The sequence below is a fragment of the Symphalangus syndactylus genome, chromosome X (assembly GCF_028878055.3).
Source record: "Symphalangus syndactylus isolate Jambi chromosome X, NHGRI_mSymSyn1-v2.1_pri, whole genome shotgun sequence".
NCBI lineage: Eukaryota > Metazoa > Chordata > Mammalia > Primates > Hylobatidae > Symphalangus > Symphalangus syndactylus.
The window spans coordinates 137,882,810-137,907,414 of record NC_072447.2 but is presented as its reverse complement, the minus strand read 5'-3'; the positions used below and the strand labels follow the sequence as shown (position 1 = coordinate 137,907,414).

The 24,605-nt window shown below is 40.9% G+C and overlaps 2 protein-coding genes across 5 annotated transcripts in view; one reads left to right on the top strand and one right to left on the bottom strand.

Moving 5' to 3' along the window:
- The window catches only part of PABIR3 (PABIR family member 3), a 143,792-nt gene that overhangs the window by 14,116 nt on the left and 105,071 nt on the right, over positions 1-24,605 (bottom strand). Inside the window, exon 13 of one of the 2 annotated variants that reach the window (XM_063635031.1) lies at positions 13,270-13,770. The exons of the other annotated variant lie outside the window; for it this stretch is intronic. Coding sequence (XP_063491101.1) covers positions 13,674-13,770 — 97 coding nt within the window. The 3' untranslated portion in view covers positions 13,270-13,673. Of the gene's footprint in view, positions 1-13,269; positions 13,771-24,605 lie in introns of those variants that run through there. 2 annotated transcript variants of the gene reach the window in all.
- The window catches only part of MOSPD1 (motile sperm domain containing 1), a 28,189-nt gene that overhangs the window by 618 nt on the left and 2,966 nt on the right, over positions 1-24,605 (top strand). Inside the window, exons 2-5 of one of the 3 annotated variants that reach the window (XM_055267276.2) lie at positions 15,387-15,641; positions 15,755-15,830; positions 17,889-18,106; positions 23,559-23,720. In XM_055267276.2, coding sequence (XP_055123251.1) covers positions 15,488-15,641; positions 15,755-15,830; positions 17,889-18,106; positions 23,559-23,720 — 610 coding nt within the window. In that variant the 5' untranslated portion in view covers positions 15,387-15,487. Of the gene's footprint in view, positions 1-15,386; positions 15,642-15,754; positions 15,831-17,888; positions 18,107-21,946; positions 22,055-23,558; positions 23,721-24,605 lie in introns of those variants that run through there. The other 2 variants (XM_063635056.1, XM_055267277.2) reach the window with 2 other exon arrangements.

Below are 24,605 nucleotides of genomic sequence, written 5' to 3'. Positions count from 1 at the left end.
AAATCAGCAGGGTTGGAGCGAGGCGTCCCGGGATAGCCTCAGCTCTGCTCTCTTTGCCTGGAGGGAGATGAAAGTAGGGTGGAGAGGCGGGGAGGGGAGAGCGAATGCCTTCTTGGAAAAATGGGGTAGGGTGTAGGGGGTGCGTGGCCTGTATCCTTCCCCCTCCCTGGACCTCTGCATGGATCTTGATGGTTGCACCAGCTGCTCTGCTGTAAACAGGCTCACATGACCGGTTTCACATGGAGCGGCCGGTGTGGGGACGAGGGCTGGGAAGGCTGGGCCCCAATCAGGTGGAGCTGAAGTCCTAGGACAGTCCATTTTGTACTCTCTCCAGCCCTCCTACCCTTAATCAATGTTCTGCGGTTTTCCCCTTTGAAAGAAAGTAATTGACATCTGCCCTCTCCGGCTGAAGTAGCAGATCTGCCCCAGTAGAATCTGAGAGCTCTCACGTCGGGGAACGAGAGGACAAATACTAAGTGAAAATTGACCTTTGAGGGAGATAAGAAGAGGACTCAAACGTGAAAAATTGGGTCCTTTGGACCTTGCCTAAAAAGCAGTCCTGTTCTTTCGGAGTGCATTGCGTTCTTAATGTGAATTCCAGACAGAAAGGGGAAAGTCTACTTTTTCAGGCAAAGCACACATGGGATTTAATATTCTTGGTGAATATCTTGTCCACACTTACTCTGAGTACTGGAAAATCTCTTTGCCTAGAAAAGACTATATACAGGATATTGAATATGGAGTGGATACCAACTTTTAGATTACACTTATAGTTGGTTGTGGGAAGTCTGGAAAACAGGAAACGGCCAAATGTGTCTTTCAAGTTGTTCACGTCTGCATACGCAATAGGGATGCAAGATTAAACTAGTTTCTGAAGCATTTCTTGAACTCTTAAAACAACAGGTATACCTAAATACTAGGAGAGTTGAAATTTTGGAATTTTTCAACTCTGTAAGAGATAGCTGTGATAGATTTTCCATACATGTATTAATAATATATAATTAAATGTAATGGACAATATTCGGTATAAAGTTACTCCTTTATAGGCAAAAATAGACAATAGAACAAATAGCTTGTAAAACAATGCATGCTTCTTCCTTAAATTGTTTATGTACATTTGCTTCCCAAGTGTTTTATTTTTCTTTCCTTAGAGAGCTTTTACATTTAACTCCATTTCCTGAAAACTAACAGTTAAGAAATGATCAGAGAAGCTATTCCATTCCCTAATAGGCCAATAAAGTAATTTGCTATTATTCTTTTTCTGTTTTTAAAGAAGTTTAAGATGGAATATATAGACATTTTACATGTCTACAAAAATATATATATTTTTTGAGACAGGGTCTTGCTCTGTTGCCCAGGCTATAGTGCAGTGGTGCAATCTCAGCTCACTGCAACCTTTGCCTCCTGGGCTCAAGCGATCTCCCACCTCAGCCTCCCGAGTAGCTGGGATTACAGGAGTGCACCACCATGCCCAGCTAATTTTTGTATGTTTAGTGGAGACAGGGTTTCACCATGTCTACCAGGCTGGTCTCGAACTCCTGACCTCAAGTGATCCGCCCACCTCGGTCTCCCAAAGTACTATGATTACAGGCGTGAGCCACCATGCCCAGCCAACTTTATTTTGTATTTTTAGTAGAGACGCGATTTCCCAATGTTGGCCAGGCTGGTCTCGAACTCCTGACCTCAGGTGATCTGCCCACTTCGACCTCCCAAAGTGCTGGGATTACAGGCGTGAGCCACCGTGCCTGGCCAACATTATTATTATTTTTTTTGAGATGGAGTCTCTTGTTGCCCAGGCTGGAGTGTGCAGTGGCACAATCTCGGCTCACTGCAAACTCTGCCTCCTGGGTTCATGCCATTCTCCTGCCTCAGCCTCCCGAGTACCTGGGACTACAGGCGCCTGCCACCACACCCAGTTAATTTTTTGTATTTTTAGTAGAGATGGGGTTTCGTTGTGTTAGCCAGGATGGTCTCGATCTCCTGACCTTGTGATCTACCCACTTCGGCCTCCCAAAGTGCTGGGATTACAGGCATGAGCCACCGCGCCCGGCCAATTTTTTTTTAATTAGCTGGACATAGTGGCTTGGCACCTGTGGTCCCAGCTACTCGAGAGGCTGAGGTGGGAAGATTGCTTGAACCCAGGAGATCGAGGCTGCATTAAGCTGAGGCCATGCCACTCCACTCCAGCCTGGGTGACAGAGGGAGACCCTGTCTCAAAAAGAAAAAAAAGGTGAGGAGTGGTGGCTCACACCTGTAATCCCAGCACTTTGGGAGGCCGAGGCAGGTGGATCACCTGAGGTTGGGAGTTCGAGACCAGCCTGACCAACATGGAGAAACCCCGTCTCTACTAAAAATACAAAATTAGCCAGGCATGGGGTGCATGCCTGTAATCCCAGCTACTCAGGAAGTGGAGGCAGGCAAATAGTTTGAATCCGGGAGCAGAGGTTGCGGTGAGCTGAGATGGCACCATTGCACTCCAGCCTGGGCAGCAAGAGCGAAACTCTGTCTCAAAAAGAAAAGAAAAATAGGAGCCCTGCAAAATTTTCATTAGGTATATTAACCATATAGGTTGACCTATACCTCTCTTCATTGGGAAATCGAAGATGGCCTCAGCTAAATCCTGCCTCCAAAATTAGAAATAACAGCTTCAGTTGACTTTCTTGACCTTCAGGGCAGAGAACAAAGTCTGATTCTTTTACTCATTCCAGCTTCTTCCTGAATTAGGCAGACTGCGTTATTAGTGATGAAGTTAGAATTTTTTTAAAAAAGGAAGGCTCTAGCAGAGTCTTACTTTAGCAGTACCTTGGTTAGATCACCAGAACCAATGTCTGGTTTTCAGCTTTTCCAGGTTCAAAATTTCATTGGCACATCAAGAAATTGTCAGTCTCACTGATTGATTCACACCAACCAAACTCAAAAGATTTCTATGAGCATGAATGGCAATTTGCTAACTCTCAGTGAGAAGAACTGCCAAACAGACCAGAAGACTCATGTACAAGCCAAGGCAAGCTTTGCTATATGGAAACACAAAGAACTTGCTCTTGACTTCCCCTTTTTCCAGGTTCTATGAGGACCACTTTTTTCAAGCCTAGCAGTCAATATATTCCACACAATTACAGATTTCTTTTATATAAAAACCATTTCAGTTACACCTTTGTATGGATATATCCTAGTCACCTGGTTGAATTGGGTCACATGTAAAACATCTCTAAAATCTGTTTCTTCTCCATTCCTGCAGCCTTAGCCTAGGCCCTCATCATTTCTTCATGCCACATTCATTCAGCAGTTTTTTTATTTTTTATGGTAACTACTCAGGAGTCAGGTGTTGTGCTTGAATGGTCAATGGCAACCCCTCTCCAACTTCAAATCTTAATTGGTCAGTTCTGTGCTTAAAATCCTTAAGGCCAGGCAAAATTGTAGTTACACTTGTAACCCCAGTGCTTTGGGAGGCCAAGGCAGGAAGGTTGCTTGAGGCCAGGAGTTCAAGACCAGCCTGGGCAACATAGCGAGACCTTGTCCCTATATTTAAAAAAGAAAAATCCTTAAGTGGTTTCCTATTGCCTGCAGCAGTGGTTCTCAAAGTTTAATGTGGATCGGAATCACCTGGAAGACTTGTTAAAACAGATGGCTGGGCCCCAATCCCAGAATTTCTGATTCAGTAGGTTTAGAGTGAGAACCAAGAATTTGTGTTTCTAACAAGCCAGAACCACTGGCATAAGGAATCAAGTCTAAACCCCAAAACGTTCACAAAATCTTGCACAATCTGCCTCTAACTTACCTTTCTAGCCGAAACTTGCCCCTCTCCCCATATTTGCTATTTTTAACCATATGCAATGCCAAAGCTCATTTTAAGCATCCCTTTCATGCTTCTACACACATTCTTCCTGGAATTCACCCGGCCCTCCACTTCTACTGCAGACTAGTCTTTTTTTTTTTTTTTTTTTTTTTTTTTTGAGACGGAGTCTTGCTCTGTCCCCCAGGCTGGAGTGCAGTGGTGCCATCTCGGCTCACTGCAAGCTCCGCCTCCCGGGTTCACGCCATTCTCCTGCCTCAGCCTCCCGAGTAGCTGGGACTACAGGCACCCGCCAACACGCCCGGCTAATTTTTTTTTTTTGTATTTTTAGTAGAGACGGGGTTTCGCCGTGTTAGCCAGGATGGTCTCGATCTCCTGACCTCGTGATCCGCCCGCTTTGGCCTCCCAAAGTGCTGGGATTACAGGCTTGAGCCACCGCGCCCGGCCCTGCAGACTAGTCTTAAGGCAGATGATCACTTTCTTTATGCTCCCAGAGCACTTTATGTCTATCAGCAGTTTGACACTGCTCACATCATATACTAATTACTGCTGTATATCTGTTTTTCCTGCTAGTCTGAGTTTTTGGAAGGCTGACAAAATATTTTCATCTTGTCTCCATATTCCCTAGCACAGTGCCTCGTATATAATAAGTGCTCAGGAAATGTTTGTTGAGTGAATCTGTGATTTTTTTTTTTTTTTTGAGACAGAGTCTCGCTCTGTTGCCCAGGCTGGAGTGCAGTGGTGCGATCTTGGCTCACTGCAACCTCCGCCTTCTGGGCTCAAGTGATTCTCTTGCCTCAGCCTCCCAAGTAGCTGGGATTACAGGCGCCCGCCACCATGCCCAGCTCATTTTTGTATTTTTAGTAGAGATGGGGATTTGCCATGTTGGCCAGGTTGGTCTTGAACTCCTAACCTCAGGTGATCCTGCCCACCTCGGCCTCCCAAAGTGCTGGGATTATAGGCGTGAGTCACCATGCCCAGCCATGAATTTGTGATTCCAAAACTTCTGAGTGTTACATGTAGCAACATATATATATAATCATATAATATGGATTTTTTTTTTTTTTTTTTTGAGACGGAGTCTCGCTCTGTCGCCCAGGCTGGAGTGCAGTGGCGCAATCTCGGCTCACTGCAAGCTCCGCCTCCCAGGTTCACACCATTCTCCTGCCTCAGCCTCTCCGAGTAGCTGGGACTACAGGCGCCCACCACCACACCCGGCTAATTTTTTGTATTTTTAGTACAGACGGGGTTTCATTGTGGTCTCGATCTCCTGACCTCGTGATCTGCCAGCCTCGGCCTCCCAAAGTGCTGGGATTACAAGCGTGAGCCACCGCGCCCGGCCATAATATGGATTTTGCTTTGAAAATTGCGCATCTTGAAATGAGGACATACTGAGATGTTGTAAAACATGGAAACAACACATTAATTATAACCTGGGTGTAAATAACACATTTGAAAATATGAATTGTTTTCAAAGAGACATTAGGGTATTCTTTTTTAAAAAATCTTAAAATGTGTACTACTCAACTTTTAAATCTTGAATATAGATTAGCCAATCAGTACATATTATTTATAGCAGTCAATCCCATTAGTTAAAATAGCAAAGCATACCAAAAATCTAGAAAATATATAAAAACAAAAGTGCCAAATATTAAGCAATGAACATTAAAGTAGAAAGTAAACATTAGAACGTCACTTGTTATGACTTTAGGAAAATGCCAGCAATTAAAAACCCTAATAAACAGTACTGGGAATTCAGAGGAGGCCAACTGAGTTTATCAAGTGGGAGGGAAGGAGGTTTTAATGCTAGTGAGACTAAAGGAAAATAACATATCGCTCATAACAATTTAGTATTTAGTTGGTCATTGGCAAGGATTGCACAGAGTATGGAAGAAGGAGATAGCCCCTGTGCCCAGATAAAAGGGAGCTGACCTGAAGGTGGAGCTGGGAACCTTAATCAGAGTAAACAGCAAGAACCAGGGAGAGAGAGTTAAGTAGCTGGTACACTGTGACCAAGCAGATGGGTCACCAGTTTCTGGGTGAAGGCTGTACTTTGAATCATCCTTAACTGTTTTCAAACTTTGATCCACGTATTTCACTTGCTTCTTGCAGCCTCCTCTTTTTTCTTTTTTGAGAAGGAGTCTCGCTCTGTCGCCCAGGCTGGAGTGCAGTGGCGCGATCTCGGCTCACTGCAAGCTCCGCCTCCCGGGTTCACACCATTCTCCCGCCTCAGCCTCCCGAGTAGCTGGGACTGCAGGCGCCTGCCACCACGCCCGGCTAATTTTTTGTATTTTTAGTAGAGACGGGGTTTCACCGTGTTAGCCAGGATGGTCTCGATCTCCTGACCTTGTGATCCGCCCGCCTCGGCCTCCCAAAGTGCTGGGATTACAGGCGTGAGCCACTGCGCCCGGCCTGCGGCCTCCTCTTCCTAAAAACAGGTTGCGGGGTGCAAATGAGAAAATGCTATGAAAGTGGTTTCAGTGCTCCTTAACGGTCTCTAAGTTTTGTATCTATGGTGGTAAAATGGATTCCTGTTTATCTCAAAGTCTTATCTTTTCATTCCTCTGGTCAATGCAAAGTGAGGAAAATGGAAAAAACCATCATACTTTGCGGTACTGGTCTCCTTGGATTGATGGTAGTGGCAGGCATGTGTGAATATCTCAGAGTGTTTATGCTTCTTTTTGTGTCAAAGTAGTTTGCAAACTGGTCACAAGGTGGTGTGCACACATAAGGTTTTCTTTATAATTTCATTCAGGATTGTTTTTCTGTGCCTTTGGTAAAGGTGAGGAAGTCAAGAGAGTTTCCTGTATCACCAGATCTCAGCTGCGCTCTCTGCCTGTGAGGTCAGAAGTATGTTGGAGCCTCAGATTTCTAAATGCTTGCTGGCACAGTTAGGCACTGAAGAGCCAAGGAAAATCAGAGGGAAACAGAAGGAGGGGAGGGGAGAAGAGGGGAAGAGAGGCAACTGGGAGTGCTGATTCTCTCTGCTCTCTCCTCTTACCCCAACCCATGGTGAGCAGCCACTTAAGATTTACTGCTCCTCTAATTAGGATCCCTTGCTTGTCTTGTATAGACAAAGTGTGTTCAGCTATGACGGGCGAGTGGTGGGGGGAATGTTCCCCAGTGGAGGAGACAGTTATTAGTAGACATCTGTAGGATAACTGATAAGCTTTTAGCTATCTGCTAAGTGCCCAGCACTGACCTTGGGCCTGTGAGGGGTGCAAAAAACAAAAGCATCCCACCAAAAAACAGTATGGCATTATACCTAAAATCTAACTGAGGAGTCAAAATTAATGCACACAAAACAAATGTCAAAATATTCCATTCTGGCTGGGTGCAGTGGCTCATGCCTGTAATCTCAGCACTTTGGGAGGCCAAGGTGGGAGGATTGCTTCAGTCCAGCAGTTCAAGACCAGCCTGGACAACATAGGGAGACCATGTCTCTACATAAATTTTTTTAAAAAATTAGCCAGGAGTGGTGGCACATACCTGTGTTCCCAGCTACTTGGGAGGCTGAGGTGGAAGAATCACTTGAGCCCAGGAGTTTGAGGCTGCAGTGAGCTGAGATCGTGCCAATGCACTCCAGCCTGGGTGCAACCTCTGCCTCCCTGGTTCAAGCAATTCTCCCACCTCAGCCTCCCGAGTAGCTAGGATTACATGTGTGCACCACGCCCAGCTAATTTTTTTGTATTTTTAGTAGAGACAGGGTTTCGCCATGTTGGCCAGGCTGGTCTCGAACTCCTGGCCTCAAGTGATCCACCCGCCTCAGCCTCCCAAAGTGCTGGGATTACAGGCATGAGCCACTGTGCCCAGCCAGGGAAGGGGAATTTGAATTAGGTTTTGAAAAATGAGTAAAATTTTGCTGTCCAGAGAGGAAGAATGCAGCAAACCTTCGTTATTAATGCCCTGATGAATAGTTCCTGACAACTATAGCTGTTTCATCATCAGGAAAATAGTGTGTGCAACTCAGTAAGTGAAATTGTCTCTTGATTTTTCTTTATAAAACTGAAAAGGAAACACAAATGAAGATAATGCAGACTTAGTTGTGATTTGAATTTTGGATCATCCTTTGAGAACTCTGATCTTCTTGATAAGCAGGGACAATTGCTACAGATTAGGGCATGTGTGGTAGTCAGCATCAGGGAGGCAGGACTTTTTTTTTTTTTTTTTTTTTTTTTTTTTTTTGAGATGGAGTTTCGCTCTGTTGCCCAGGTTGGGGTGCAGTAGTGCGATCTCGGCTCAATGCAACCTCCACCTCCCAGATTCAAGCAATTCTTCTGCCTCAGCCTCCTGAGTAGCTGGGATTACAGGCATGCACCACCGCGCCCAGCTAATTTTTGTATTTTAGTACAGACGGGGTTTCACCATGATGGCCAGGCTGGTCTCGAACTCTTGACCTCAGGTGATCTGCCCGCCTCAGCCTCCCAGAGTGCTGGGATTACAGGCGTGAGCCACCACGCCCGGCTGAGGCAGGACTTAATTGAGACATAGAAGGGATGACTGTATAAGGAAGTGTAAGCCTGGAGACCAGAGTTCTGCCACCAATACCCTGTGCAACCTTGGATAAGTCTCTTAACCATCCTGGGCCTGCTTCCCACATCTGTCAAATGAGAAAAGTGGGAACCAACTAACTCTGACTTGGTGTGCACTTGACTTTTGGAAAGCAACCTCAGAAACCGATTTACAATAAGTTTTTACCAGTTTAGTATATAATCTCTCCCCAGGATTTTTGCACTTTATCATTTGGTAATATGGTCTGCAGCAAAGAGAAAGTGTTAGTCTCCAGAAAACTTATCAATTCAAGGCAGGTGTTAACACCTTATGTTCATTGGCACAGTTGCTAATACTGCTCTGTTGACCTGGTGCCAATTCTTCCCTAATTTCCACTGGTTAGAGTTTAGGATGCAACTTATATCTTAGCCAAGACAAGCTGGGCACGGTGGCTCATGCCTGTAATCCCACCACTTTGGGAGGCCGAGGTCGGCAGATCACGAAGTCAGGAGTTCAAGACCAGCCTGGCCAGCATGGTGAAACCCCGTCTCTACAAAAATCCAAAAAAAAAAAAAAAAATTAGCCAGGCGTGGTGGCGTGCACCTCTAATCCCAGCTACTCAGGAGGCTGAGGCACGAGAATCGCTTGAACCCAGGAGGCAGAGGTTGCGGTGAGCCAAGATCATGCCATTGCACTCCAGCCTGGGCAACAAGGGCGAAACTCCATCTCAAAAAAAAAAAAAAAGTGATAAATGGGAACAGAGATAGGAAAAGAAATAATAGTAAACTGCTCAAAAATTATTAAACCCTTCTTTCATAGTAACAAGGAGATAGCCTATTTGTGATTCATGGGAAAATGAGTACATGTTCAACTCACAAAGAGAAAGGTTTGAAATTAAAAGAAAAAGAATTTCTACTGTGCCATTATTCAAAGATAGTAAAAGTAAAATTTCTACTTTGACCTCTGTTGACTAACTTCTTCTTAAAGTTAGAACCAAGAGTTTAGCATTTGTCTGTGTGGTTAATTTTGACTTCCCAGTCAGATTTATGAGCCATTTCATATTCTTTTAAAACAAATAGTTTCACATTAGAGTTATACATATTCTTAAGTTTGCAAGTTATCTTAAATCTTTTTCTCATTATGAGTTTCTGTTGCATGTAAATTATTTTAAATAATCGAAATTATTCTATTTAGCGCCCATAGTTTAAGGTTTTCAATATGTTTTTAGAGAATTATAAACTAGAAAATACAGTTAGCAGAGATTTTTCACATTCCTTCTAAATTCCCTCTTGTGTTTCAAAACAGGCACCTTTTTCAAAGTAGGACCTAGTAGAGTTGTTACTTAATTTGTTTTTTTTTTTAGTAAGTATTCAAAGACTTCAGAATTCAAAAGATACAAAAGGATATCCAGAGAAAAATTCCTCCCACCCCTGTTTCTCTCTCCAGGGACAAACGTGGATATCCTTCCAAAGAATTTCACCCGTATCCAAGACAATAGATTTACATATTCTTTTATCTCCCCCCCTTTTTTTTCTTCTTTCTGAGACAGAGTCTGTCTCTGTCTCCCAGGCTGGAGTGCAGTGGCGTGATCTTGGCTCACTGCAAGCTCCGCCTCCTGGGTTCACGCCATTCTCCTACCTCAGCCTCCCGAGTAGCTGGGACTACAGGCGCCCACCACCACGCCTGGCTAATTTTTTTGTATTTTTAGTAGAGACGGGGTTTCACTGTGTTAGCCAGGATGGTCTTGATCTTCTGACCTCATGATCCGCCCAACTCGGCCTCCCAAAGTGCTGGGAGTGAGCCACCGCGCCCGGCCTTATCTCCCTTTTTATACAAATGGCAGCATGCGTTACACACTGCACTGTTCCTTGCGTTTCTCACTTAACACTACCTCCTGAAGATCAGTCCGTCTCCAACTACACAGTCTCCTCTTGATATCTGGTATCCCAATGAATGGATAGACTGTACTTTATTTAATGAATCCTCTTTTAATGGACAGTTGGGCTGTTTCCAATCTCCTTTTTTTTTTTTTTTTTTTTTTTTTTTTCAGATGGAGTCTCACTCTGTCTGCCAGGTTGGAGTGCAGTGGCATGATCTTGGCTCACTGCAACCTCCGCCTCCCAGGTTCAAGTGATTCTCCTGCCTCAGCCTCCCTAGTAGCTGGGATTACAGGCATGCACCACCACGCCCGGCTAATTTTAGTATGTTTAGTAGAGACAGAGTTTCACCATGTTGTTCAGGCTGGTCTCGAACTCCTGACCTCAGGTGATCCGCCCGCCTTGGCCTCCCAAAGTGCTAAGATTACAGGGATGAGCCACCTCGCCTGGCTTGTTTCCAGTCTTTTGCTATTAACAACAAAAAACTAGCTCTTACTGGGTGCCAAGTTCTGTTCCATGTTGTTTCACATAAATCATTTTATTTAACCCTCAGCACTGCAGAGAAACCTTTCGCCTGCATGACTTCACACAAGGGGAATATATATGCCAGATAAATCCCTAGATGTACAATTTCTGGAACTGAGGCTATGTGCATTTAATTTTGGCACATGTAGTGGTTATGCCAATTCACCTCCCTACAAACAATGTAAGCACATGCTTGATTGTTCCCATCATATGCTATCAAAATTTGAGTTTTACTAATGGAACAGGTAAAAAATTGTGTCATAGTATGGCTTTAGCTTGGATTTCCTTTGCTGTGAGTGAGGTTAAACATCCTTTTGTTAAGTTCAAGGACAACTTTTATGTCCCTTTTCTATGAAATATTATAGTTTACTATTTTTTTGTTTTAGTTTTAATTGACAAACAATAATTTAATATAATTTTATATTGAGTTGTCTTTTTCTCAGTAATTTGTAGGCCCTCCATATAGTAGGGAAACTATTGCCTGTGATATGAATTGCAAATGTTCTTTTGGCTTTGCTTATAAAATTTTTTTGCCATGCGAGTTTAAAAAGTTATACAGATGAATTTATCATTTTTTGTTTGTTTCTGTCTTCAGGGACAGTTTTTCATTTGTTTGTTTGTTTTTTTCCCAAGACGGATTCTTGCTCTGTTGCCCAGGCTGGAGTGCAGTGACACAATCTCGGCTCACTGCAACCTCCACCTCCTAGGTTCAAGCAACTCTCTGTTTCAGCCTCCCGAGTAGCTGGGATTACAGGCACATGCCACTATGCCTGGCTAATGTTTGTATTTTTAGTAGAGACGGGGTTTCACCATGTTGGCCAGGCTGGTCTCAAACTCCTGACCTCATGATCTGCCTGCCTTGGCCTCCCAAAATGTTGGGATTACAGGTGTGAGCCACCGAGCCTGGCCTTCAGAACAGTTTCTTTTCTTTTTTTTTTTTTTTCTTTTTTTGAGATGGAGTTTCACTCTGTCACCCAGGGTGGAGGGCAGTGGCGTGATCTTGGCTCACTGCAAGCTCCACCTGCTGGGTTCCAGTGATTCTCCTGCCTCAGCCTCCCAAGTAGCTGGGACTACAGGCACACGCCACCACGCCTGGCTAATTTTAGTATGTTTAATAGAGACGGAGTTTCACCATGTTGGTCAGGCTGGTCTCGAACTCCTGACCTCAGGTGATCCGCCCACCTCGGCCTCCCAAAGCACTAGGATTAGAGGCGTGAGCCACTATGCCCATATGCCCAGCCAGGGACAATTTCTAAGTGAAAAAAAAAAGAACAATTTGGTTTCTGTTTTTAAATCATTGTTAGAAAGCCTGAGGGTTTTTTTTTTTTTTTTTTTTTTTTTTTTTTTTTTTTTTTGAGACGGAGTCTTGCTCTGTCGCCCAGGCTGGAGTGCAGTGGCGCAATCTCGGCTCACTGCAAGCTCCGCCTCCCGGGTTCACGCCATTCTCCTGCCTCAGCCTCTCCGAGTAGCTGGGACTACAGGCGCCCGCCACCACGCCTGGCTAATTTTTTGTATTTTTAGTAGAGACGGGGTTTCACTGTGGTCTCGATCTCCTGACCTCGTGATCCGCCCGCCTCGGCCTCCCAAGGTGCTGGGATTACAAGCATGAGCCACCGCGCCCGGCCGAGGTTTTTTTGTTTGTTTGTTTTTCTCATTGTTTCTTCTAGAGTATTTATGGCTTTATTATTATTTTTTAATTTTACTTTTTTTAAAAAAAACTTTTATCTGTTTAGAAGTTTCCCTGATTAAGGAGTGAAGGATAATTTTTTTTTCTAGATAGATACCTGATTTAGCCAACTTTTATTGATTAATCTATCCTCCACAAATCAGAGATACCACCTTTTATCCTAAATTAAATTCTCATCTCGACAGAGTTTTAGAATGAGATGGTGCATATAATTTTGTGATGCCAAATTTGGATGTTCTTTTCCTAATGCTTCCTAAGATAGTAATTATACAGCTTACCATTTTTTATTGAAAAAAAAAAAAGAGAACACATCAAACTTCTGAGAGCACATTATCCCAATAGAAATGTGTATGCTTTTGAGTAGAAGAAATAAAAATGCAAAATTAGAATTATTTAATCGGATGCCTTTTAGAATAATCTTATTATTATTATTATTTTTTAATAAACCCAGGAACTTGATCATCTTAGTTCTGTTTTATTTTATTTTCTTTTTATGAGACAAAATCTCAGTTTGTTACCCAGGCTGGAGTGCAGTGGCGTGGTCATGGCTCACTGTAGCCTCAATGTCCCTGGACTCATGATCCTCCCACCTCAGCCCTCTGAGTAGCTGGGACTACAGGCATGTGCCACCACCCTCAGCTAATTTTTGTATTCTTTGTAGAGACAGGATTTTGCCATATTGCCCAGGATGATTTTGAACTCCTGGGCGCAATAAATCCTCCCACCTTGGATTCCCAAAGTGCTTGGATTACAGGCATGAGTCACCGCATCTAGCCTTAGTTTTATTTATTGAAGTGGACAGACAGTATAGTGGAAAGAATACTGGACTAGGAGGCAGGAGGCCTGTCAACTTTGGTTTTTTGTTGTTTATTTATTTATTTATTTATTTAATTTATTTTTTTTTTTTTGAGACGGAATTTCACTCTTGTTGCCCAGCGATCTCGGCTCACTGCAACCTCCGCCTCTCGGGTTCAAGCAATTCTCCTGCCTTAGCCTCCCGAGTAGCTGGGACTACAGGCGCCCGCCACCACGCCTGGCTAATTTTGTATTTTTAGTAGAGATGGGGTTTCTCCATGTTGGTCAGGCTGGTCTCGAACTCCCGACATCAGGTGATCCGCCTGCCTCAGCCTCCCAAGGTGCTGGGATTACAGGTGTGAGCCACTGCGCCCAGCCAACTCCTGGCCTTTCTTACAGGTAGAATTATTTATGTAGTCTTCTGATTCTCTAGCACCATATATACCATGGTATCCTTATAAGCATCTATTATAATAGAGGTAGCTTCAATATTTTTGCTTGTCAGTTAGACTTGAACTTCTTGAGAGTAGAGCCTGTGCATTATTATCTTTGTATCTCTGCTCAGCTTCTGACATAGTTCTTGGCATATAATAGATGTCCAGCTGAAAGAAAAGAATAAATATTTGCATACATGACTATATAGCTCCTATTTGATAGAAGTTGGAAAGGCCTCTATCAGAATCAGAGCATATGAGCCTCAATAGCTGGTAAAACCAAATAATTCATTCATTTGTTTTATTTTTCTTTGAAAGTATGAGAACCTGAACTTGAAACTGTTAAATGGCTTATAGTTTATTTTAAAGGTGTGATCTACAGGGTAAAAATCAGATATTTTCTCTGATTGTACATTTTAGCTTTTGCATTTTATTTTTAAAAGCTATGTTTCAATTGTGGGGGCACACCTGTAGTCCCAGCTACTCCGGAGGCTGAGGCAGGAGGATTGCTTGAGGCCAGGAGTTCAAATCCAACCAGGGCAACATAGGGAGACCTTGTCTCTTAAAAGAAAAAAAGGGCACACTTGATGTGCTTGGTAAATAAGAATATTGATTAAAATGGGATTAGGAAATAAATACAGAAACATCATGCTTATCAGGCATTCAGACTTCTGTCAGTTATAGCTATCCGGAACGTATTCAGGAACCCAGAGGGAATCCAAAAAAGCCTCTGAAGTTGGAGAACAGCTTTCACAAAGCATGTGTACTTGATGTAGGATGGAGAGGCACAATGCCACTCACATGCCAAAGCCCCGCTTACTGACTTCACATTTTCATAAAAACATTCCAAGGACTGCTTAGCATGTGTGGTCATTCGGCCTCCTTTCAAGACATTTTAGCTTGTTTCTGGTTTCAGTAAAAAAAAGATTAAAAGAACTCTCCCACCCATGCTGCCAAGAAGGCACTAAATATTGTTGACATGAGTGTAAAAGTGATTCTCATGGTTTTCTCCAGAAATCATGGAAACTTACTTTGTGTTTATTTTTTAGTCTTTAAGAATTCTGCTGGACTCATGCAAAATCAGTTGTGACGATACTTAATTTATTCTACTTTTTAAAAAATCTGAGGTTTAAAAAGAGCGATATCCCTTTGATCTCACCTCTTTGAAAGGGGGTCATTAATTTGAGAAAGACTTCTTTATTCCTTTGAGTATTTAGATTATTAATCATAGGTTGAAATCCTCAATGTGAAAGGAGCATATATAAACTTTTTTGCATAATTTGGTAAAAGCTATATAAGTAAGTCAAAGGAAGAAGTCAAAAGGCATGTTTAAGTGATTTGAGGACTTTTTTTTTTTTTTTTTGAGTCGGAGTCTCCCTCTGTAGCCCAGGCTGGAGTGCAGCAGTGTGATCTTGGGTCACTGCAACCTTTACCTCCCAGGTTCAAGCGATTCTCCTGCCTCAGCCTCCTGAGTAGCTGAGACTACAGGCGTGTTACCACACCCGGCTAATTTTTGTATTCTTGATTTTGTATTTTTGTATTTTGTATTTTTAGTAGAGACAGCATTTCACCACATTAGCCAGGCTGGTCTGGAACTCCTGACCTCAAGTGATATGCCTGCCTCGACCTCCCAAAGTGCTGGGATTGCAGGCATGAGCTACTGCACCCGGCCGATTTAGGGGCCTATTTTAATGCATGCTAAATATACTTTTTGTGTAGGGGCTATAGATTAATGAAAATTGGGATCACTCACTTTTCTTCTTGCTGTCTCCTTCTATTTCTAGATTGCCAAAATGCTTTGGAGTTTTTAACTAAATCTAAGAAAAGTCCAAAATAGATTTGAGACTGTAAAAACAGAAACTGCAGCAAGGGGGATTCAGTGCCAATGCATCAACAAAAAAGACAACCAGAGTTAGTGGAAGGAAATCTTCCTGTTTTCGTGTTCCCCACGGAGCTCATATTTTATGCAGATGATCAGTCAACACATAAGCAAGTGTTGACACTGTACAATCCCTATGAGTTTGCCTTAAAGTTCAAAGGTGAGTCTCCTAGCTCTATTTTCTGGGTTTTTAATTGGTCCCTACTAATTTTTTACTTGTAGAAACTAATTAAAAAAAAAAACACTAATGGCCATTGTGACTTTTTCTTTCAGTTTTGTGTACTACTCCAAATAAGTATGTTGTCGTTGATGCTGCAGGTGCAGTAAAGCCTCAGTGTTGTGTGGATATGTAAGTCAAGATCAATTCCTGGTAACACGTTTTAAGTGTGTTAATATTTATGTTTTTAACTTGAAAAAAAAGATATTTTCTTGAAGCTGTTCTCACATAGGCATTTATTATATTTTGAATTTTTGCCGAAAGTTTGTCTATCGAAATTGTTTCTAAGAGATTCGGCCAAATACTTAATAATATTTCATTATGTTGGAGCTCATGTATATGTTAGTATCTCCATGAACATTTTCTCATTGTTGTGGTTTTAGTCATACCAGGGATGCTTATAAAGGTAAAGTTCTGACTTATTCCTTTAAATTTCTCCAGCTATAATAGGGGATTTAGCTTTCTTTGGAACATACTGCTATTATAGTGACATTTGGAAAACTATAATACTACAGTCTAAGAACAATGGTAATAGAAGTTCATCTGAAGTGATTCAACTAAAAGCCTGGAAGTTAATCTATATAAACAGGAAGCAGTTGTGTAACCACTCATCTGTAAAATATTATTTGAGCTCTTCCAGATAATTTCATCTTAGAGTGTCAGATAAATGATTGTTCAAGCTGTTCATATTTAATTTTTATTTTAGAACTAGTGGTGACCAGATGGATCCATTGACCAGCCCTTAATTTAAGCTAACAAGTACACTGTATTTGTTTAAATCTTCTGTGAGAATGAGAAGCAGAATTCTTTTCTTTTGAATACTTTTTCACCAGCTCAAAGCCATAAAATGATGTATCTTTGAGAATGTGTTTTTGCACATTTTAAAAAATTTTCATTCAGTACACAATAAGCAAGAGCTATTACAAAGAAATGTAGTCTCTTGCCAAATAAATGTGTTACTTTGACCTAATTGTTTTGTGTTCCCTAGTAAGAACAAAATAAAATAAATGGAATTGCAGAAAACTCACAAGAATTACAGTGCTTGGCTGGGTGCAGTGGCTCACGCCTGTAATCCCAGCACTTTGGGAAGCTGAGGTGGGAGGATCACCTGAGGTCAGGAGTTCAAGACCAGCCTGGCCAACATGGTGAAACCCCATCTCTACTAAAAATACAAAAAAAAAAAAAAAGTTGGGCATGGTGACAGGTGCCTGTAATCCCAGCTACTTGGGAGGCTGAGGCAGGAGAATCGCTTGAACCCAGGAGACAGAGATTGCAGTGAGCCGAGACCACACCATTGCACTCCAGCCTGGGCAACAAAAGTGAAACTCCATCTCAAAAAATAAAATAAAACTACAGTGCTGTATACTCTTTTCTCTTTAGAGAAGTAGAGGTGTATTATTGGCCTTCTGTTGCACTGGTAATAGTGGATTACTTACTTATTCGATTGCTTGTTTCTACCTGCATACATGGAATTCAATTTTAAGTGTAGGGTGAGGTTTGTTGCCTAAACAATAAGTAAGTAGCAATAGAAATTTATGAGATGTTTGTGGGGAATAAACAATTGCATGTATTCCTATTTAGTAAATGTTGCTGCACTGAGTTATCCAGAAAAAAAAAATGTCATTGCTAAAAAGAATTTTTTCTTTCCTTTTTTTTTTTTTTTTTTTTTTTTTTTAAATAAGACAGAGTCTTGCTCTCTTGCTATGGCAGCGATCATAGCTTAGTGCAGCCTCAACCTCTTGGGCTTAAGGGATTTTCCTACCTCAGCCTCCCAAGTAGCTAGGACTACACGCACGCCACCAAGCCAGTTAATTTTTAAATTTTTTTTGTAGAGACAAGGTCTCTGTGTTGCATAGGCTGGTCTCAAACTCCAGGCCTCAACCCCCCAAAGTGCTGGTATTACAGGTGTGAGCCACTGTGCCTGACCAAAAAGGAATTTTCTTTACCTGTTATTTTTTTGCTTAAGACTTTTATTCTGTGTTTTAGATTATGTGCTTTCATCCAATATTTCCGAATTACTGATTTCTTTTGGGTTATACTGTGATTTTTTAACATCTTAGCAAATTTCTGTTTTTGAGTATTTGGTTGTAGTTAGTTAATATTGTTTTAGTATATTAAAATATCTCACTGCATTCTGTTTGGCCAGCCCCCAGAAATCTAAACAGCATTTGTTATTTTTGCTGTTTTCAGTGTGATTCGTCATAGAGATGTTCGATCCTGTCACTATGGTGTAATAGACAAATTCCGTCTCCAAGTTTCCGAGCAAAGCCAAAGGAAGGCTTTGGGAAGAAAAGAGGTTGTTGCTACTCTTCTCCCATCAGCAAAAGAACAACAAAAGGAAGAAGAGGAAAAAAGAATAAAGGAACATTTAACTGAAAGTTTATTTTTTGAGCAGTCGTTTCAACCAGGTAGTTTTGGGTTGTTTTTAAAGCCCTTTTGAGGTCTTACACGTTATTAACTTTAAAATAATCAGGCAGCCAAGAATAATTACTAGAAAAATCATCTACCACTTCAAACATGGTCAACTACTTCAAAACTGAACCTAGAGAATCAGGTACCTGAAGTAGAACAAGAAACCTGGAGGTGGACTTTAAGAGGAGGGAATACCCCTCACTGGACCAGGCTATAAGGAGAGGGTAGATGTTGCTGTAGCCTTTTAATTATATCTGTATTTAAACATAAACATAAATATATCTAAGACTGCAGGCACCATACTTTATGAAGCTAGTACAATTTGGCAGTTCTATACTTTTGTTTCCATGACTTTCCTATATCCTTTCTCATTTAATTAGTTCCAAGGAAGAGAGAGATTGTGTTTGGCAATAGGCCAAGCTTAGTGCACTGTTCATATTATTTTGAAAAAAAAAAAAATCTCATTAAAGTTGCAGTTAATTAAACTAAGTAGATTATAATATCCCCTGTGGGCTATTAATTGAATCCCTCTCCAGCCCTCATTTCCTTCCAGCTTAGATATTCAGAAGTGTTATGATATATTCTTTCAACATTGACACTACCCTCATATTCAACTCTTTGGACATCATTATCCCGTCTTCTTAACTTCTCATTATCTCCTCCTAAACCTGTTGTAATAGGAGGAAGATAAAATTTTCCATAGAAAAACAGGGAAACTGGAAACTTTTTGATGGTGTTACTGGTACATGAATATGATAGCAGCGTCCTTGAAATTGCAACATTTTATGAAGGATTAAAAAAAATCTACTTGCTGTTAAATTCAGTCGTATCCGTTTGTTTATTTTAGGATGTTTATTTCAATAACAGGGAGTAGTGCCTCTGATTTACTGTAGCCAAGTGTTTCTTCCTAGTCCATTAGGGACCATCTAGATTTTCTGGTAATACCAGGACTAGTGACTAGGTAGTAGCTATTAGGTTGGTGCAAAAGCAATTGGGATTTTTGCCATTACTTTTAATTGCAAAATCCGCAATTACTTTTGCACCAACCTATAGTGGATTGTTTTATTCTCAGCAACTATTATCAACTGACAGGACCAGTTTTCATCTTTTGAAGCTGAAAGAGAACCTTTGTCCAGTGTCACTTTGTCAGATCAATATTGTAAAGTTAACGTAGTTATGAAATGCAAGATTCCCTTTTTAAAATGCTTCCTCTAGTACAAGAAAGGCCATTTAATTTGTATTTGTTTTTTGAAGTTACACTTGTAATTTAAAATGGTCTTTGAAGTTCAGTTTTGTATTTAACAGATTGGTTTAATAACCAAGAATAATAAGGAGTAAGATATATGTGTATGTAAATATATGTAAGGAGAACTTTATTCCTTTTATTTTTAAATTTATTAAAATTCAGGTGAAGATCATGCTAAAAGGCTAAATAATTATAGTATGTATTGTCTTATTTTTTTATTTTTTGAGAAAGGGTTTCTCTCTGTCGCCCAGGCTAGAGTGCAGTGGTGCCATCATAGTTCTCTGCAGCCTCCAACTCCTGGATTCAAGTAATCCTCCTGCCTCAGCCTCCCAAGTAGCTGGGACTACAGGTGCTCATCACCACACCCAGGGTCTTGCTATGTTGCCCAGGCTCGTCTTACCTAGCCTCAAGCAATCCTCCTGCCTCAGCCTCCTAAAGTACTGGGATTACAGGCCTGAGCTCCTGCACCCAGCCTTTAGTTTTCTAACAAACCTTGCTATCTAAAGTATATTAGAGAATTTTTCTAATTGTAAAATTGGAGTAGGCAGATGAATGAGGATAGGTGATGCTAGCATAACACACGGTGATCTCTGTTTTGGGGGAAAAAATTATCTAATCTATTCCTCTAAGGAAGCTCAATGAAGGCAGGCACTTTTCCTAGTAATATTATATCCTCAGCACCTAGCACAGGGCCTAGCACAGAGAAGTTACATAATGAACTTGTAAATGGGCTGAGCTAGGAAGGCTGGACTTCAGGTCTGGTTAGGGTCTGTGGGAATGGTTTTTTTGTTTTGTTTTGGCTTACAAGGTTTTCATGGCTATGACAGCTGTTTAGAGGAAAGGTGATACCACAGCAGAGCCCCAATCAGTCCTGGCCAACATGTCCCATTTATGGGTAGTTACCCCAATGTGCCTAATTACCTGGAAGTAAGTTGAGTAAAGTTTTCTTCTTTAATAGTAAATTGATATTTACTTTTTACATGATAACTGATTTAGTCTCCTGTCTATTAAATTTACAGGAATTTATGTGTAGTTTCCAACATGTGGAAAACTCAGGTTTTTAAGTTTTTCTGAACTAAAATGTTGAAAATTAATTGCGATTGTTTTGGGGAGGCTTTGAAATGTCATTACTTTTACAAGTCCTTAGAGAATATTTCAACAAATGCATATTATTAAAGTATTAGAGGTACAACAGTGTTGTGAGACTCACTTTTAGCAGGAAAATGGTTGATGGCTTCATTATGAAAAATTTGGATTTTGAAACATATTGAAAGTCAGTAAAAACGAGAAAAAAATTTAAGTGTATTGTATGAAACACATATAGCAATAAGAAAATGTACCTGTAATCTCACACACTTAACAAATCTGCTTATATAAGTGTTCCATGTTACTTTCCAGACCTTGCCTATGTGCATAAGTACATTTTGTGAGTATATTTTGTGAGTTTTTTTCATTCAACAGAAATTTAACTGTTAAATTAAGGGAAACCTACAAAGTATACTTTCATAAAATACTAGAGCTCAGGTTATTAAAAAGCCATTTTAAAAGATACATCTGAATCTTAGTGGGTTTGTCTTAATTACATTATTAATGAACTGCTATGTCTATGCTATAATGTTTGAGTCAGTGCCCTCTGGCTTAAGAAAATTATGGTCTTAATTATTGTTTATAATAATAAAAAATTGAAAATAACCAAAAAGTCCATCAATTGGGAATTGATTAAATATTCATAAGGTAGTGTGCCAGGCAGACATTTACAAGGATCTGATAGAATGATGAATGCTTATACATTGTCATAGAAAGAGCTTCAAATATATTTCTAAGTAAGGAAAAAAAACAGTTATGTAACAGTATGTATAATATGGCCTTATTTATATAAAAGATTCTTCTACATGTTTATATGGGCATTTGTAAAATCTAAAAGGATACATACCAAGCTGTTAACAGTGCTAGCTCTAGGAGGGTGGAATTATGGAGGAACATTTACATTTTCTATATCTTTATAACATATTTTACAACGATCCTGTAGTACTGGGGGGAAAAAAGCTTTTTCCATTTTGAAAAATTTCAAGCATTTATGCAAATGTTTTTTGAATACTAAAAATTCCAAATTTCTCTAAATACTAAATGTTCTCTAAATACTAAAAATTATTTGAAATTATCTTTTTTTTTTTTTTTGAGACGGAGTCTCGCTCTGTCGCCCAGGCTGGAGTGCAGTGGCGCGATCTCGGCTCACTGCAAGCTCCGCCTCCCGGGTTCACGCCATTCTCCTGCCTCAGCCTCTCCGAGTGGCTGGGACTACAGGCGCCCGCCACCACGCCCGGCTAATTTTTTGTATTTGTAGTAGAGACGGGGTTTCACCGTGGTCTCGATCTCCTGACCTCGTGATCCGCCCGCCTCGGCCTCCCAAAGTGCTGGGATTACAAGCGTGAGCCACCGCGCCCGGCCTTGAAATTATCTTTATTGTGGGTTTGAAGTGAATGGCGTACTTGTCATAAATAACTGTTTTCTTTGAGAATTCATCCTTGCAACAAAGATAACTATAAAGGTACTCTATTAACTGAAACAAGACTTGGGGTTTTTCTTTTAGGTATTTCTGCTATTGTTTCATTCCAAGCAATAATTACTATAAAATTTGAATTTGTTTTCACCTCTCTGGCTCTGATGAAGTTCAGTTAAACTCCACACAACAGCTAAGGTATTAATAATTTAGAAAAGTTCCATTTAATAATAGAATGAACAGCATTATTTCATTAATGAAACACAAAGATTGTGTTGCTGTTGGCTATTCCTTTTAATGAAAGGAAAGGTAGTGGGAAAAGCCGTATGACAGAAAATGCTGTTATTGGGTTTCTTAAAAATATGGGTATGTATACTATACACATAGAGCCAGAACTGTAGAATAGCAGGTCTGATAACATTTTTAATCTTTTTTTTTTTTTTTTTTTTGAGACGGAGTTTTGCTCTGTCACCCAGGCTGAAGTGCAATGGTGTAGTCTAGGCTCACTGCAACCTCCACTTCCCGAGTTCAAGCTATTCTCCTCCCTCAGCCTCCTGAGTAGCTGGGACTACAGGTGCGTGCCACCACACCCGGCTAATTTTTGTATTTTTAGTAGAGATGGAGTTTCACCATGTTGGCCATGCTGTTCTCAAACCCCTGACCTCATGGTCCACCCACCTTGGCCTCCCAAAGTGCTGGGATCACAGGCGTGAGCCACCATGCCCAGCCTTTTTTAAAAATCTTTTAGAATTTTATTTTAGGAACATTTAACATGAGATCTACTCTCTTAATGAATGTTTGTGTACAATAAAATATTGGTTAAATGTAAGAACAATTGTCGAGTAGATTTCTAGGACTCACTCAGTTTACATAATTGAGACCTATGCCCATTAATTAGCAATTAAGCATTCTCCTCCTCCTCCAGCCCCTGGCAACCACCCATTTTGCTCTCTGCTTCTATGAGTTTGACTATTTTAGATTTCCTGTGTAAGTGGAATCATGCAGTATTTGTCCTTCTGTGACTGGCTTATTTCACTTAGCGTATTTGCCAGATACTGTTGCTGCTGTTTTCTTCTTTGCTATAAATAGGTTAGAGCAGAGGGAAACACTTTTGGTTCCTTAACATTTTCAAAATTGATAGCGGGATGTACAGTTATTAGGATCAAGCCTATCTGGGGAGCTCCTTAAAATATTCCCAAAAGGTAGTGGAGGTCTAGTGTGGCAGGCTCAAATTGAATATACACTGGCAAGCCACTGGGGTACTGGAAGAAAGTATCAGAACTTCAATTTATATTTATTTTGAGCACATTCTTCCAAAAATCTATTTGTATGTTTTATATTAAGCATAACAGTACAGAACTTGTGCATGTAATTTTAAAATGTGCATACATTGATGATACATGCTTGAATACTTTCTACTGACTAGGGTGGGATGGTCGGGGGAGTTGGTGACCTCCTTTCAGTAAGAACTCACTACCTCACAATGCCACGTCAGCATTCCATCCTGCAATGATTCAGACCAGTTAAGACATGGCTTCCACATCAGCCCAGCAGTTAACTCTCAGATGGATGAAAATGATGGGGAAACAATCGGAGAAGTTAGACAAAATCAGAATCCTGGTCTGTGGCAGCCAGTGTATGTGAAGGAACTTTTGTCTTAAAGTTTTTAGAAGGAAGCTTAGGGATTTTTGTCTTTTTACAGAAAACAGAGCTGTATCCTCAGGACCTAGTTTACTAACTGTCTTCCTGGGAGTGGTGTGCATTGCAGCCCTGATGCTGCCTACACTGGGGGATGTGGAATCGCTGGTGCCTCTCTACCTCCACTTAAGTGTGAATCAAAAATTAGTGGCTGCTTATATCTTAGGTAAGGGTTTTAAAGATGCATTTGGGACATATGTGTAGGGCTTTGTGTGTGGTAGGGTGGTGGTGGTTTTATTTTTTTTGTTTTTTTCCAAAGAACAGGTAAAGAAATGCTTCAAGAGCATATTGAGGTCAGGTGCCTTTGAAGACTTTAACTCATATTTAGTTCTTTTTAGCTTATTTATCTAGTACCTGATACTGTATTCAATTATTTTCCTTTTGCTGACTTGCAATGGCATAAAACATGTATAAAATGTAAAACGCATGCATTCCACGATACAGCATTTCTACTTTTAGGAATTGCTCCTAGGGAAACAGACAAAGTACATACAGTGATAAAGATGAACAACGCAGCCTTGTTTAATATTGTGAACTTTTTTATTATTATTTTTTCTTTACTTTTGAAGACACCATGTTCAGAACCTTTCTCTTTAAACCAATTCCCTTATTTCCTGTTGATTCACTATTTCAGTCATCCTGGCTTGAAATCTTAGAGTTAATTGTTTCAATTGAACAAATATTTATTCCGTACCTTCCATGTGTCGAGGATTAGCGTTCTGGTGATGAATGACTTTCCTCATGTTCTCCTCTCACCTTTGCTTAGATGCCAACTCTTTTCAGTATTCCCTGGCATATGTGCTTTCTCTTATTTATTTATTTATTTATTTAGAGACGGAGTTTCGCTCTCCTTGCCTAGGCTGGAGTGCAATGTTGCAATCTCGGCTCACTGCAAGCCCCACCTCCCAGGTTCAAGCGATTCTCCTGCCTTAGCCTCCTGAGTAGCTGGGATTACAGGCATGCGCCACCACACCCGGCTAATTTTGTATTTTTAGTAGAGACAGTTTCTCCATGTTGGTCAGGGTGGTCTCGAACTCCCGACCTCAGGTGA